The sequence below is a fragment of the Benincasa hispida genome, chromosome 1 (assembly GCF_009727055.1).
Source record: "Benincasa hispida cultivar B227 chromosome 1, ASM972705v1, whole genome shotgun sequence".
In the NCBI taxonomy this organism is placed as follows: Eukaryota; Viridiplantae; Streptophyta; class Magnoliopsida; order Cucurbitales; family Cucurbitaceae; genus Benincasa; species Benincasa hispida.
In genome coordinates this window covers 6,230,681-6,247,129 of record NC_052349.1, presented here as the reverse complement: position 1 = coordinate 6,247,129, position 16,449 = coordinate 6,230,681, and the positions used below count along the sequence as shown (strand labels likewise).

General features: G+C 34.0%; 1 protein-coding gene across 1 annotated transcript; it reads right to left on the bottom strand.

The window, feature by feature from the left end:
* Positions 1 to 2,425: 2,425 nt before the first annotated feature.
* Positions 2,426 to 11,226, bottom strand: LOC120084932 (RNA polymerase I-specific transcription initiation factor RRN3-like). Its single transcript, XM_039040745.1, has 16 exons — positions 11,026 to 11,226; positions 10,110 to 10,290; positions 9,840 to 9,923; positions 9,580 to 9,651; positions 9,439 to 9,510; positions 9,105 to 9,341; positions 8,323 to 8,433; positions 8,121 to 8,234; positions 7,169 to 7,291; positions 6,997 to 7,065; positions 6,764 to 6,870; positions 6,208 to 6,291; positions 5,999 to 6,086; positions 4,010 to 4,129; positions 3,383 to 3,567; positions 2,426 to 3,093 (listed from the first exon to the last, which is right to left on the bottom strand). The coding sequence occupies exons 2-16, from the start codon at positions 10,221 to 10,223 to the stop codon at positions 2,793 to 2,795; spliced, it is 1,881 nt and encodes a 626-aa protein (XP_038896673.1). The 5' UTR covers positions 10,224 to 10,290; positions 11,026 to 11,226; the 3' UTR covers positions 2,426 to 2,792.
* Positions 11,227 to 16,449: the final 5,223 nt, after the last annotated feature.

Sequence of the window (16,449 nt, the reverse complement as noted above, 5' to 3'; positions counted from 1 at the left end):
ATATTTACCCCACTTTGTCGATGCCGACTAGAAGAATCGGGTCCAATTACTTGACGTAGCCCAGGTTTGTTTCAATTATCAAACAAGCTCGTCAACAAGAAATAGCCCCTTTGAAGTTGTAAGTGGGAGGAAACCTTTGCTACCTCATATTGTTGATAATCCTTATACAGGGAAAAATCCTCAAGCCCACGACTTTATGAAAGAGTGGAAGCAGACTACCAACATCACTCGGGCATACTTGGAGAAAGCCTCCAAACATATGAGGAAGTGGGGTGATAAGAAGCATCACCCTCTCGAATTTTGAGCAGAAGACCAGGTCCTCGTAAAGTTAAGACCAAAATAGATCCTATTTTGAAGTCGTGAGGACTAACGTCTCGTCAGAAAGTACGTGGGTCCAGTGGAAATTCTTAAGAAGATTAAGAATACCTCATATAAGGTGGCATTGCCTGCATGGATGAAAATTCACCCAATACTTCATGTAAGCGACTTAAAGCCCTAGCATCCTGATCCTGAAAATGATCGTCGTAATATGATTGTCCGACCAATCATTGACTTGAAGCAGCAGGAAGACAAGGAAGAAGAAGAGATCCTTGCCGACAAAGTTAGAAAGGTTAGAAGACCTACTCAGAGAGTCCATGAATAGCTGGTTAAGTGGAAGAACCTCCTTGTGGAAGAAACAACTTGGGAACATGTCGAAGTTTTAAAAGCTTAGAGGCAGAAGATCGTTGGTTCAAGCTACGCGAGTCGATAAAGATGACAATTGTTAAAGTGGGGGAGAATTTTCTTGGGCATGCTCGTCCAGGGTAATGTTAGCCCATGGCCGCATGTCCAAACTATCCTCAACCATCCTATCTTTGAGCATTGTAATTAGTTTAGCAAGTTGTTTTTTATTTCATGTTGTTTTCAATGTGAGTGACTGCTCGCTACTTTTGATATGCAAACTAGGAATATTAGAAATTGCTTAGAATGTACCATAGGGAAAATCCACTAGTCAACTCCCCGACCAATGTATTGGTGTACTCTTTGCAATCAAAACTTTCTTGCAACTGTTAGTCTTCAATGCATTCCTTAATGATGTTTTCAATGCTTTTCTCTCTCACGTTTTATAAAATCATTTTCTCTCAAAACGTGAACAGAGGCTACATCATATACCGACGTTGTCCACGACCTTTCATTTTTACACAACTAACTTACTCGCCGGATTAAAGCAAGTGTCACACAATCGCCCGTCCCGTATTTGAAAGTCTGCAATTGTGACACCCGACACTCAAATGAATTCTCATTTCTTCCTCTCACTCCCCATTCCTTCCTCTCGCTTCTTCCTCTTGTTTCTTATTAGACACATCTGCAAATTTTTTTCCATGGTTTTTTCCCTTCGTTTGAATTTTTCCTTTTGCTTCTTCCTCTAGCTTCTTCCTCTTGTTCCTTATCAGGCACAACTACAGTTTTTCATTTGATTTTTCCCTTCGTTTGAATTGTTCTTCTAACTTCTTCCTCCCACTTCTTGCTTCTTGGTTTTGATAATTAAGAGGAGGAGGAGGAGGAAGAAGAGGAAGAAGAAGAAGAAGAGGAAGAAGAAGAAGAAGAAGAAGAAGAAGAGGAAGAAGAAGAAGAAGCGAAGAGGAGGAACGAGGAAGGCAAAAGAAGAAACCGCAAAATGACATACGAAGAAGAAGAAGACACCATAGGAAAAGACCAAAAAAAAAAAGGAAACCCAAAGAGAGGAATGAACGAGGATTCGTGAGAGCGTCAGGCTTCATGCACGTTTTGGGAACATATGTTTAATTTCACATGTCTAACATAAGCAAAAAGCCATTATTCTGACATTTTTAAAATTCATGTCAAGTCTCATTTTGGCCCCTCAAAAGAGGCCGTTTCTACAATTTTTCCAAAAATCTTGGCAAAAAAAAAAAATAACTTTAATGTCATTTTGCATGATTTACCTTAAGCTTTTAATTAAACAATGTTATACAATTCTGTGGTTGTTTGACAACCATTTAATCTTTTATTTTCTATTTTTTTTATTTTGAAAAAATTGCATTAACAATTTGATTAGTTTCATAATTTCTAAAAGTGTTAGTTAATTTTTTTTTAAAGAAAAAACAAGTTTTTTAAAATTATTTGTTTTAATTTTCAAATGTTTGGCTTTTCTTTAAAACACTACATTTCACGACGAAAGGAAATCCTTAGTCAATGTGTCATATTTCTATATAGACATTAGAATGACTTTGTTTAAAAGTCTCGCTTCCACCGACCCTTCAACGCTCGAGTGCAAGAGCGACAACAAATGACGTGAAACCGACTCAGACAGGGAGAGTTACAACATTGTAAATTGAAGAATGTAGAGTGAAGCATGGAAAGAGACCACTGAATGAGCAAGAAACCCTAATTCAAAAATTAATTTAGCTGCTTCAGACAAACCAAGAACTGAATCCAACCATATCGGGTTGGGTTGGTTTGAATTAGGATAAAAACTTTTACTCATATATATCATTCAGACGTGTACAAAATTTTGGCTGTATTTGATCACTTACTGCAACTATTACAAGCCTGGAGCGTAAGGAATAGCAAGGGCAATAATCAAAACGATGCAAAGCTAGAAAAAGGAATGAGAAAACAAAACTGAACCCCAAGAACACCAATTCCAACTCACCTATTTAGTATACATTTTAAATAAACAAGACAAACCCCAAGGCCCCAACCTAGATTTGCAATCACTATCTTCATGGAAATATGCCAGCCCAGCCATTCTCACTTGCATTCCAGCCAACTATTCAAACTGAGATCTTTTATCAAAAAGATTCTGGACTCATCGAGGGTCGGATTCGCGAGGGCATTTGAACAAAATCTCGCCGGTACTGAAGAGAATTTCTTGGTGTGATGGACATATTGTTTAATGCAGAATCAAATTCATCAAGATCAAAATCCTGGTCGTCGTAGCTTCTTGCCATTGCTTCATCGTCCATAAGGTTTTCCTCGATTCTATCTGGAAAAACCTCTGCAACATCTTCATCGCTGCTACCTCCATCTCCTTCTTCTTCATCATAGGTAGGTCTGACCATCGACCAATATACGAAATGTGGCCGTAGGTATCTTCATAAACAAAGGGGAATAACAAAGCATGAGTTAATAATTCAAAAAAAAATGAATCAAACAAAACATGCTTACACCTTCAAGTTCTCAAATGTTCTCACTCATTCCAATCAATCATTTTGAAATAAAGCAATTTATCCACAATAAGCCGGCAGAATGGTTTTAACTTGCAATTCTATGTAGCCTTCTATAATTCTTCTGCGTGTATCCATATTTATAATGGTTTTGTCTATCTATCATTGGTTATCTTGAGAAGGAAATAAAGAAGATCCAGACTAAGCGTATATACCTGTCACATTTTTTCAATAAGCAAGGATCAAACGGAAAAAACATGTCGAGCCTTTCTATCCCACCAAAAGTTCTTGAATAGTCAGACTCCAGCAAACCATTGAATACATAAGTCTCTGATGGCGTAAATAAATTAGCAACTTTTGCCTGCCGAAGAAATTCCTCAACAATAGATGGTAGGCAAACCTGTTAAACAAAAACGCATTAAGATAAAATTCATATAAGAAAATTGAACAGACCAGAGCTTCAGATAGTAATCAAATCATTTTGGAGGTTAAATGACACAACTCAAAACTATAGTAGAAATCCCAGATTTGTCGATTCAATATTATGAGGCATTGGTGAGGAGTTGCAATTACAAATTAAAGATGTCAAGCTCCAAGGCCAAAATGTGAACTAACATTTGTAAATTAATGCATGGTAAGATGTCCATGAGGATTCATGTTTTTATCAGATCAATTGAAAAGTAATGAAGCTTCGAATTTGATGCTTCAGACCCCTCAGAGTCCCATATGGTTACTTGGTTTTCAGAACATAAACATTGAATTCAAGGACAAAAAACAACTAACAGGAATATTTATAACAAAACAAAAACCACCAAAGATCAAGGGGTCAACCAATTACCCACCTTCAGTGGGCTTAATCTATGTGTCAAGACTGGACCTATAGGCATAAGAAGAAGTTGTGACTTCAGGCGTGGAATCTCCAAAATGGACCTCATCCGGAAGCAAAGCACATACATTATGGCCTGTGGAAAAGAAATCATAAAAAAAAAGGTTCTAAATCTTGTAAACAAAAAACTGCTAGTACGCCAGATTTTCTAATTGACCAAAATATCCATGAAATTCATCCTCCAAGAAGCAATTCAAAGTGTCAGAACATAATTGAATCAATATTTTTCAAAGTGCAGTTCTATTTCTTAAAGGTTCAAAGAGGGCGAATTTAAAATGATAATAACAAAATAAAATAATTAAAAAACCATTTCAAGGTTCGCCAGTTGACTCCTCACTTTTTCATGAATATACGTGGGGGAGAATTAGATAACAATATTCTCAGACTTTATTTATTTATTTATTTCCTGTGTAGTGGCGTTGGAGAGGGAAAGTACGGAGAAAAATACTACCCTATTCCAACCAAATGGATTTTTTCAAAAAATAAATAAATAATAATCGGCTCTTAATCAAAAGAGCAACTCAATCATCAAATTCAGCATCAACTTTTGAACTTTAGATCCCACGCATAAAGAGAATCAGACCAACACTGACAAATCAAAGAATCCATGGCAATCACAAGTCTGAAAAGCCTAAGAAATTTGAAATAAAGAGGCGAATCAACCAACCATTTGTCCTTCCAAAACCGAGTTTTATCTCCACAACTCACTCTAACTTTGTATTGTACCATTCCTCTGAAGTGAGGATGTTTTTCATGAGTTGGGGCCAAAAGCCTTTAAACAAACGAGATCCTTTCATAGAAGACCATTGGTCCACCACAATGAATCCCATTCCACTTGTATTTACACGCAATCACTTGCCTCCATAAAGCATCTTTCTCGTGAGAAATCTCCAACCTCATTTGGCTAAAAGAACACGATTATTAGTGGCAAAGTCATAGATGCCCAACCCTCCCATATCAGTCGAAAGAGAAGCAGTCTCTCGATTAACAAGATTGACAGCACCAAGCTCCTAGCTACTATCCAAAAGAAATTCCTAACCACCTTCTCCAATGTCACGTGAGTAGGGCAAGAGAAAATCAAAAAATAGTATGAGGGAGTGCTCGCAAGAACCGAAGAATGCATTTCTATCCTCGTCTATTTTCTACAATAATTGGAGCCTTTTACTAAATGCTTGCTATCATTTTTGGCTTCAACCTATGTTATTTTTGTTTTGGCTCCTTTTGTGATCACTTGTATTTTCATATGAGACGAGTTGTTTTTTTATTTGTATATTCTTCCATTTGCTCTATGAAAGTATTAACTCTTATTTTAAAAAATGAAGTATAAAAGGTGGGTCCACACCTGTAAAACTAGCAAAAAATACATAATCTAGGATAAGCAAGCCCTTCACCAGATAATATATATTATTATCCTCAAGCCACACAAATCTAAACCATAAGCCAAATACTTCCACTAAATGGTTAGTGAGAGCTGTCCAATTGGAAGCGATGGGAAAAAAATGGCTTCATCAAGATTTATTTTCTCTTCCCTACGTGGTGCACAATTAAAAAAAACATATATGGAAAAAGAAAATCCGGTCTAATGCATTTAGAGCCTTTTTTTGAAACATTTGATTATAAAGAAATAAAGGAGTTTCAGGGAGACCATGCCATGGTCATGGTGTTGGAGTCTGTCAGGCATTATGACTATTCCTCCTTTTTACACTTCCTTGTAGAGTTTATCCTCCCAATTGGATTGCCTTCAAATAATTCCATAAATGGCTTGAGAATTTTATTAATATCAGTAAAATCTGTTTCCTAGTTTTAATAAAACAAAATCTAAGTTACCATAATCATAACTGAAAAGTATAAACAACACCACTTCCAGAAACATACATTATTATCCCGTTTTTCAACAAATCCCACGTGCCTTAGTCTAGCAAAAAGGAGTTCGAGTATTGTATACCTGGCAACCAGAATAAAATACTTTATGAGCCTTTGGGTTCGGCTCAACATCGAGTGTTTTGCCATATTCTAAACACCAATCCACCAATCTGGGAAAAAAATGAGAAGCAAAAATAGACTTAGAGCCACAAATATTTGACCTCCCTACTCCAATTTTATCCGTTTCATATCTTTCATCACAGAAACATAGTTAAAGTTTGACAAGTTAACCTTTTCAATATAGAAGTAACCAAAGAGGTTGACAAAAACTTCCCGCGAGACAAATAACTCGCAAGATATGAAACAGCACTCATCCTGCACAATACCACAAAAATATATTATTTAATTTCATTTTTATATTTAAAAAAATGAAAACGTGTGCTTGAACCCAGGTTCAAACTGGGACAACTAGTGTGTGAGACGGTGTGACTTGTAAAATTATTTTTCATGTACAACGCTACTAAGCTATTGACATAAATCAGATAGAATTCCTAGGTAACTAATTGCTTTCTTCCCATCTCAAATCAGGAACATTTAAACCTCTACGGGAGTACAAGTTTGATACATGCAGGTGCAAATTTTTCTATTTAAAAATGCAGGCTACACTTGTTAGTTGTAGATTTCTTAGATGAGTAAGGCCTTGCAAATGAGATTCAATTTAAATGGACACTAAATGGGCAAGACATACCATGCTAGTGAAACATAGCTTTCAAAGGCAAAATTAACTAACGAAATTTGTTTCTTACCAGAGAGAGAGAGAGAGAGATTTCTAATGAATTGCTAATACCTGGTAAGCGGAGGATCATTGCAGGAAACAAACATATCTGCTAGTGAAACGGCAAATCTCTCACCACAAACTTCCGGATATAATGCACAAGCATAGAATATGACAAACTGCCAAGAAAAAGCATCAAAAGCAAGCCATTCAGTCTCTATAAACAAGAAAAATGATCTAAAATGAGAGCCCACTAAACCAGAGTAAATAAGCAAATATTGAGAATTATGGTGCATGTTAATTACCTGGGCAAATTTAGACTTGTAAGCAGTCAGAACAGTTCTTTGGAATGACAGGAGTAAAATGTCAAAAACCTAACCTCCACATTAAAGAAACATGGAAAAAATTCTCATGTGCAGAATAAAACAAAGAAATTGAGAACAAAAAGAGGAAAATGGTATAAACTACACACGGTACCTCATTCAATCGTCCATCACGTTCACATGATTCAAGATGTTCAAATGTTAGAACAATCAAGCTATCTAACGTTTCAGCAATTACATTTCCACCTAAGCTCTTACGACTTAGTTCTCTTGGAAGCTAGCAAAATAAACTTAAATTCAGCCAAGCAAATAACGGCATGAATTAAAAGAAGCATCGAGATGTATGGCAGAAAAGTCAAAATGTAAGTAATTTTTCAATAAAAGTTGCATATAATTTTAAAAACCTGACTCAGCTAGAGTATAAACTTTGTAGACCCAAAAGACAATTAGCTTCAACCCAAGGAATACTTCAGATCCATTACTTCATAAACTAGAAGACTAGAATCTAAACATGAAAGCGTAGAAAGAATCAAATGCCAAATTGCTTTAAAAGACTAAAAGTAGTCTTGAGGCCTTTCCCTTGAAGAGGCAAGGTATAAGCCTTAAATTTAATTAAAAACATTTTACAAATCTAAAATTGGTATGACCAAGTATTGTTAAACATAATGGTCATATAAGAGTATAAAAAGTTCACCCGTCAATTTCCACTTAAACAAGATATTTTTAAAGGATATATATAACATCAACAGTTCAAAAAGCAGTAATAGTCCAAATTGTCAAAGTCAAACCTCTATATTTTTAAAGAATTACACAGATCAATACCATTCTTCTAATCATTACACGAGGAGTAGAAATTTTAAATCTCAATGCGTTCCCAAGGGGTAAGCCTCTTCTAGTTAAATGAATATGTAAATCTTGAGGCTAAAAGTGAGTCTTGCCTAGAGGTGAGCCTCAAGGCATAAGCCACGATAGCTTTTTAAATCATTGATTGTCAACCATAATTTTCCAAAACAAAACGAAGAAAAGCTAAGAAAGAGATTAAATGCCATTACAACTTAGTTGAAGAAATATCCTTCTTAATCCAGGCTAGATATTGAATAGCATACCTCACTAGAATCCTCATTACTATCATCTGCAGTTTCATCATCATCTTCAAGTTCCATCTCAAAAATTCCTTTACTGAAATCGTCTTGTAGGATATCATCCCACCCAATCTCCACCTACCAGAAGGTTAGAACTCATTAAGATTAATGATAAAGTAATCACATAAACAAATGTCAGCACAATAAAATATTTGTTTTGACTTACATCCAAATCTAAAAGCTTATCCACCAGCGCAGTTAAGATCTTTCTCCCAACAAATTCACTCATTGCACCCTTTTCCAACCTCAACATGTTTTCCACATATATCGTGGTCAACTACAGAGAGGTTAAACAGATGTAAGAAGAAGATACAATCATAAAACAAATGCCTAAAAGAGTGCAAATGTTTTGAAGGTGAAATAGACAATGAGTTTTTAAAATATGTTTCGAAAAGAAATCAAAGCAATCTCTCTCTTCTAAGCAAGCAAGAAGCATCTGTAAAAAATTTCAAGGTTGGGGCTTTTGAAAATGTAACCATCATTATGGTACCTGACCTTTAAATTTTTAAATGACCTACAGATCTGGATCGTATGAATACATTTATTCACAAAATTTAAGAGAAGTTTGTAGGTTCAAAGATTGCACAAATGTACCATCTACTGAATGTACACTGCATTTAATTTATAAATTGTAATGAAGCATTGTTCTAGATTGAATTATATCGGGTAGGGTATTTTGATGATATAAATCTTGCCATCTAATACTTCAGCGTGCCAAAGCATACAAACAATTAATGGGCTTTCAACTTCACACCAAACTTCCAATAGTCATTGAATTGATGGTCGTGAAAAAGAAAAAGATGGTACAAAAATTTTTAAAAAAAAACCAGAATTAGCAATATTCTCTTTTAGAAAACATTACAAAGATAAAATAGTCAGTGAGAAATAAACACAATCTATACTTAAATTTCTCTTCGGCAACTTTTAGCCCATGAAAATTCAACTCACAGATTCTTTGAAAAAGACTCTCTGCATTTTATGGACAACTATCTGCTCTAATCTCAAGGGTGCAAGAGGCACCAAGTCTGAGATGTCTTTTAAAGCTGTGTGCACTCGAGAAAGAACTTCATCCTTTCTAGTAAGGCCATGTGGTTTCTTCAGGAAATCCTTGTAGGAATAGGGCGGCATGAAATTATTTACAAGCATATCCAAGCACGAATCCACATAATTTCCACTTGAAACAGCCTGTAACATGGAATAGACAAAAAGTCAGAAGATCTTGGAACTATCAGGTGAACCTTGAGAAAGAGTGTGAGGGTTCTATTATCATAGATGTTCATACCAGGGATATTATTAGTTCAATCAGGGCATCCATTACGTTAGGTCCATAATCCCACAAGCTCATTTTAAAAATCTGAGAAAGAACTTCCATTACAACAACAAAATTGCAGGATAATGATTCAGAGTTTAGTGATGAACTTACTGCTGAAAGAAGAGATTCATGGAGAATGATATCTATACAAGAAACTGCTCCAGATAGTGCCTTCAAACATGTCTGTTAAGCATGTCAAGTGAGTTAAGAATTAGATTTTTTTTTAATAATAATAATAATAGTTATTAAGAAGAAGAAGAAGAAGAAGAAGAAGAAGAAGAAGAAGAAGATACATAAACAAACTTTTTATTGATATAATGAAAAGAGGCTCGTATCATTAATCAAAAACAGATGTGATGTAAAGGACATACCACAAGCAAGGCAATCTCATCTGGGGATAGTCGATCCTTGTGGTGTATAACACCAATAAGCTGGTTATACCCATCATTATCTCCCTACACCAATGGAAGAGTTTTTGTAAGGTTACTACAGTTATTCCTCAAAAAACAACTTGATTCGCAGTGAGAACTCAGAAGCATATCCAACCCAAATAATAAACTAACAGGATGCAATTCAAAAATCGAATGCTATATAATCTCTTTTTCAAGTAAAGACCAATAATGACGTTAAGAGAACAATACCAGCGACACTGAACTAAGAAACCCCCTGATGAAATCAACTAACTGGGCATCTGTGAGATTAACATCCTCCATATCGTGCAACTGAGCTTGACCATTTTCGAATTCTGCCCCCATAATTAATGCCCAACCCCTATTGAGATCCTATTGCCACAATGAGGCCTGGGCAGGACGAGGTTCAAACCTGAAACATAAAAACGAGTGAACAAAATATTTAGAAAGAAATTCAAAAAAGATAAATAAGTGGAGTCATTTCTTCATGAATGATCATTCAAACTCAATACCAACTGAAAAAGAAAATGGTTGGTTTAGAGAAAACATGAGTAAATATGAAGAACATCATTGAAACCATTTGTTCAAACTAAAGTAAATGTTCTATTTGATCACGAAGAAACATTTAAAAGACATTATTATCAAAATGAGAGCAAAATTGCTAGTTCTAGAACTTTAATAAAAACACGAAAAAAGTTTTAAAACATGAACTAATGCAGAAACATCATTAGTCCATGGCACTGTCAATAGACCACCTTGTTAAGTGCTTAAGAAGCACAAACACGACACACGACGATTTCAAAAAAAAAATTGGGACACAACGCATTAGGAGCTACAAAATACTTTACCAACAATAATGACACGATAAAGTAATCCTCGAATTGAATAAATTTGGGAACTTTCGGGGGGGAGGGGGGGTGCGGGAATCTAATTCTTGAATCGCTTTTATTGAATGATGTATAGTGGAGCTTGCAGGCGGGAATAGAAGTCTAATTCTTGTTTGACCAGCTCCGACGAACGCGAAAACCAGAATAGCCAAAAAAAACACCCAAAATCCACAATCGCCCAATAAGAACCCATAATCCACAATCCCAAAAGGAAAAAATAGCCAGAGTATTCGGTAGCTCAGAGAATGAAGAAGACGAACCTGAGATAAGTGGGTTGACTGAGATCGAGCGAAACCAGCTCCGACGGCGGACGGCGGACGGCAGAGAAGAGAGACAGATGTGGAATGCGCCGTCGAACCGCGACGGCGCGAGTGGCGGTGAAGAAAGAACGATGGCGAAAGAAGACTGAGAGAGAGAGTAGCAGCCGACGGCGAATACGAATGAAGAAAGTGGAAACATAGCAGCCGAATGAAATCCTAATGGCTAGTAGGTGGGTCGGTCGAACGTGGACCGAACCGACCATATCGGTTCGGTTTTTAATTATACCATAAACCTACAAACCGATCCGATCGGTTACCGTTTCGCTTTGAGTTCCCCAGAAGGGTGGTGGTGGGGGAGGAAAAAAATCGAATTCCAATCATCAATATCAAAATTAAATTTAAATAAACAAAAAATAAAACGAGTGCAGGATAAATTGTTAATCTAACGAATATAGACAATCTTCTCAACAAAATACCTTTATATATATCTATCTATTCTATACTATATAAAAAAAGAGATAAAATGGGAATATCTTTTACTTTTCATTTTTTGCCCTTCATTTTTAATTTATTCCCATCTTACTCTCAACTCCTATTTAAGGAGTATTTCAATGGTTCAAAAACACATTTCAATCAAGTATAAACTTATCATTGAAGAAGATATGTTAATTATATTTTTTTATACCGATTTTTCATCTCTTTGAACATATGATGTGTAGATTTATTTTTCTTAAGAAATTTTACAATCAATAATTTTATAAATTTATTTTATTACGATCTACGTTTGTTTACATTAAAATGTCTCATAATGTTCCATAACACTAAGTTTATTCTTCTGTATGTCTCTCTTAATCATTATGTATTTCTTTTTTAAGATTTGACCCTGATAAATTTATTATTTAAAGAAAAAAAGTATGTTCTCTTTTCTTTTTTTTTTCTTTTTTTGTTGCTCTCTTTTTTTTGTTCCTTTTTTAAGTATTGTTCCTCATCTATAATCAATAATTTTACCATTCTTTTGTGTTGTTTTATTTCGATATAAACATTTTGTTGGGTTGGAAAGTAGAACACCCCAATTGCTTTTCTTTTCTTTTCTTTTTTTTGTATTAAATGTAGTATCAAAGGATTTATATTCTAAATATTATTGAATTCAAATTAGGAGAGAGATTTAGTTGGAGTTGAAATTTGAGAGAACATAGAATCAAAGAGTTTTATTTTGAGTATTATTGAATTCAAATCCGGAGGGATTTAGTTGAAATTGTTTATCAACAAGATTTTATATCTAAACAATTCTATTTATTTAAAAATTGTCGATATACATTTGTTTTTAATCATTATTTTTTTTTTCAAGTTTTGACAGTAACAAATGTATTAATAATAAGGAATTTTTTTTTTTCTTTCTCTTCCTTTTTTCTTTAGTATTATTTCTATCTTTTGTAAGTATTGTGATGTGCCAAATTTGAGCTACAATTGATAATTTTACAAATTCAGTTTTATTTTTTTTGATATCCACATTTTGTGTTTTTTGCGTATTATTTTGTATGTATTTTTTCTAATTACTAAATGTATTTTTTGAAGATTTGGTGCAATATAAAATCAGATTTATTTTTTGTATTATTGAATTTAAATTTGGCGAGATTATTGAATGTGGCTATTATTTATTTTTTTTACATTTATCAGTATTAAACTTAAAAATAAGGATTTTACGTCTAAATAATTCTATTTGATAACAACCTTGGGTTTTTTTTTTTTTTTTTCCAAGTAGGGTATCTAAACAATCTTTTTCTTTTAGATTTGAGAAGAAAATATGGTGTATTTTTTATGACTAAATAATTCTATTTGATAAAACCTTGTTTTTTTATTTTTTTTCAAATAGGGTATCCAAACAAATCTTTTCTTTTGGATTTGAAGAATAAAATAGGGTGCATCCAAACCAATTTTATTTTTAGATTTGAATCTAAATTAAGATTTTATATTTTCAATAATGAATACAAATCGGTGAATCTAAACCAATATTATTTTTTGTTTTAGGAAGATAAAACCTTTAATTGATGTCTTAAATCTCGTAGATTATACATCCATGGTTATCTTGTTACTATACGAATACGACCCGCTTTGATCATTCATGTAAAGACGACCACGAAATGAATATGAATAGTTGAATCTGGTCATAGTTGGATGTTTATTAGAGAGATTGGCTAAATACTGGTAATTTTGGTGCTCTACTAGATATATCCAATGACAGTCGTTATTCTCCTTTAGTAGAGATCGTTGTTCTCCTTTAATGGAGGAACCGCCATGGATATTGAGTAATTTGATTAAAATAGTTTAATTAATTATTCAAGTACATTAATTTGAAAATTTTAAATTAATCAAGATAATTAATCATATATGATATAATTAATTTAAATTAATTATACGTGGTGTAATTAATATAATATATTTAATACATTATAATATAAAGTTTATTTTTATATGAATTAAAAATTTTGAATATGATTAATTATATGGATTGGATTCATATAATTAAATTTAATATAAATTTTATTTATGTTAAATACCATGATTGATTGAGAGAATTCAAACGATAGATTATATTATATTTGATATAACATATAGTTTAATATATACTACATGATAAGTTAGTTGTGTGTGTGACTTTTATTAAATTATTATTTTTTTTTTTAATTTAACTTAGGAAACTTCCTCTCATATTTTCCCTCCTTGATCAAATGTGGAAGGAGTTTTCGGTTTTTACGTTCTTCTCCATCTTCCTCACAAAAGAGTGATAGAAGAGTGTTCATGTGATTTTGAAGAAGTATTATTTTGTAAAGTTATCCTCTCAGAACTTATCTCTCTTTCCAAAATATAAAGAGAGTTCGTGATTAGTTTGAGGGATTTCATGAATATATTGTTCTTCGAGAATAAGTTGTATTCTCTACCATAATTCATCTGTTTTAGTATGCTATAATTTCCTATTTGATACATAATTTCTATGTATTGTAATTTTTATTTTGTAAAAATGAAATTGGGATAATCTCGCTCTGGCTTAAGAACCTGGTTCTTTCAATAATAATTTAAAATATTATTTTTTCTTTAAAAATATATAATTATTTACTAACTGCTCATTTTGTACCATTTTATTTTTTAGTTATATTAATTTTCTAAGTTATTTAAGTTTGTAAAAAAAACAAACAAAACAAACAATATGTGTAATATTTCATTGTGCTACTCCTTTATAAATGGTAGTTTGTAACTGTTATTTCAATTACATCATATGTATTTTAGTTTTATTCATCGTTTTTTTTCTCATTTCTATCTTTTTCACCCTTTTAAAATTCACGGTCGAATATATTAGTAATTTAACTGAATGAAAAGTATCTTTTTTCAGTTATGTCTAACTCATTTTATTTTAAATTAACCTAAAACAGATACATATAGGTTTAGTCACAATTAACGTAAAGCTGGAAAATGAAATAAAGAGATAAAGAAGATGAAAAGGCAAGGGAGCTCAAAAGATAGCCTACTATTATAATTTCCTCTATTGATATTTGTTCAATCAAATCCCTTACATTTATATGTACAAAGCCCTGGGAAAAGAGGGCAAAATAATGAATGAATAAATAATAATTTGTGTGCAGGTGTAAGCAATTTGTTAGTGATCCTTAGACCAATTATAAAGCATCCTAACAAATTATGTTGAGTGGGAATCAACCTAATCACCTATTGATTGTATTCCTATGTGACTCCACTGTGGTATTTACTTTGCTGACGTGGACTTTTTCTTTCTTTTCCTCAATATCCCCCCCTCAAACGAGGTAAGAGTGAAACGATTCCGAGTTTGTCCCGAATAGTGAATAACTGACTATGTGTGAGTATTTTGGTAAGACAATCAGCCACTTGATCAACCGAAGGGACATATTGAACATCTAGGAGGCCTTTGAGAACTCGATCTCTTACAAAATGAATGTCTATCTCAATGTGTTTTGTCCTGGCATGAAAAATCGGGTTGACAGCCAACGCATCAACACTTAAATTGTCACACCATAGGAGGGGCTTGCTGCGTTGTGCAACACTGATCTCTCCAAGAAGCTGTTGAAGCCAGATTATCTCAGGCGAGACATGTGCAAGTGCCTTATACTCAGATTCGGTGTTTGATCATTGATTTTTTGAAGGCCAAGATACAAGTGTGCTGCCAAGAAATATGAAATGGGCCGCAATTGACTTGCGGTCATCTATGTTCGCAGCCCAGTCGACATCGGAGAATGCTGAAATGGATAGATCAGAGTTTGACTGTATGTAAAGGCCAAAGTGTTTGGTGCAACTGATATACCGAAGAAGTTGTTTGACAGCAGACCAATGACTATCAGTGGGGTATTTTAGAAATTGACTGAGTTGATTTACAATAAAAGTGATATTAGGCCGAGTATTGGTGAGGTATTGGAGAGCCCCGACGGTACTTCTATAGGGTGTTCCATTGTTGAGAGACGACTGCCTATTCATTACACTAGGTGAAGGGGCAGCCTTGAGATCATACATATTCAACTTAGCTAAAAGATCTTCAACATACTTTTCTTGACTAAGTAGGACTCCTTGTTCTAAATAATGAATCTGTACACCAAGGAAGTAGTGAGGAGGTCCGAGATCCTTTAAGACAAAACAATTATCTAGCATGCCAACTAGCTTTTTTATAAGGGGAGCATCATTTCCAGTCAATATTACATCATCAACATATACTAACAGCAGCACAATAGTTTGACCTGTTTTAAAGATAAATAAAAAAATATCTGACCTTGCATTGTGAAATCCCCATGACAGTAGTTCTTCTTAGAGAGTGTTGTTCTAGGCTTTTGGGGCTTGTTTAAGGTCATAGATGGCTCCATCCAGTTTACACACATGATGAGGGTGACGAGGATCAACATACCCTGATGGTTGGCTCATGTATACGTCTTCTTAGAGTTTGCCATTGGGGAAGACATTATTGAAGTCAAGTTGTCTCAACTTCCAGCTGTAAGCTACAACAAGTGTTATGGGATTTGCAACTTGTTCTCGGAGCTATAGTTCTTAGGTTTTGACCGTTCTTTAGAGCTTAAGAGCTTTGACCTTCAAAGATGTCGTGGAGATTGGGAGCTTCAGTCTTCAGAGTTGCAGAGATTTAGGGCTCAAAAGCTTGAGTTACCCTAATCTCCTAGAAAAAATGAAGGGTAAAACATTTATTATATAGATTTTCATAAGCCTTGCATGGGTTTGGGTCTAGTTGTTTATGGGCCAACATATTGGACCTGAGCCCAATCTTTTATTTGACCAAATTTTTTATCATAGACTTGAATTGGATTGTACTTTGGACTTGAGTAACTTACATTATTCGGTCCAAACCAATTCACGGTTTTATGCCCAATTAAAGCTACTAGGCAAATTTATCGATCG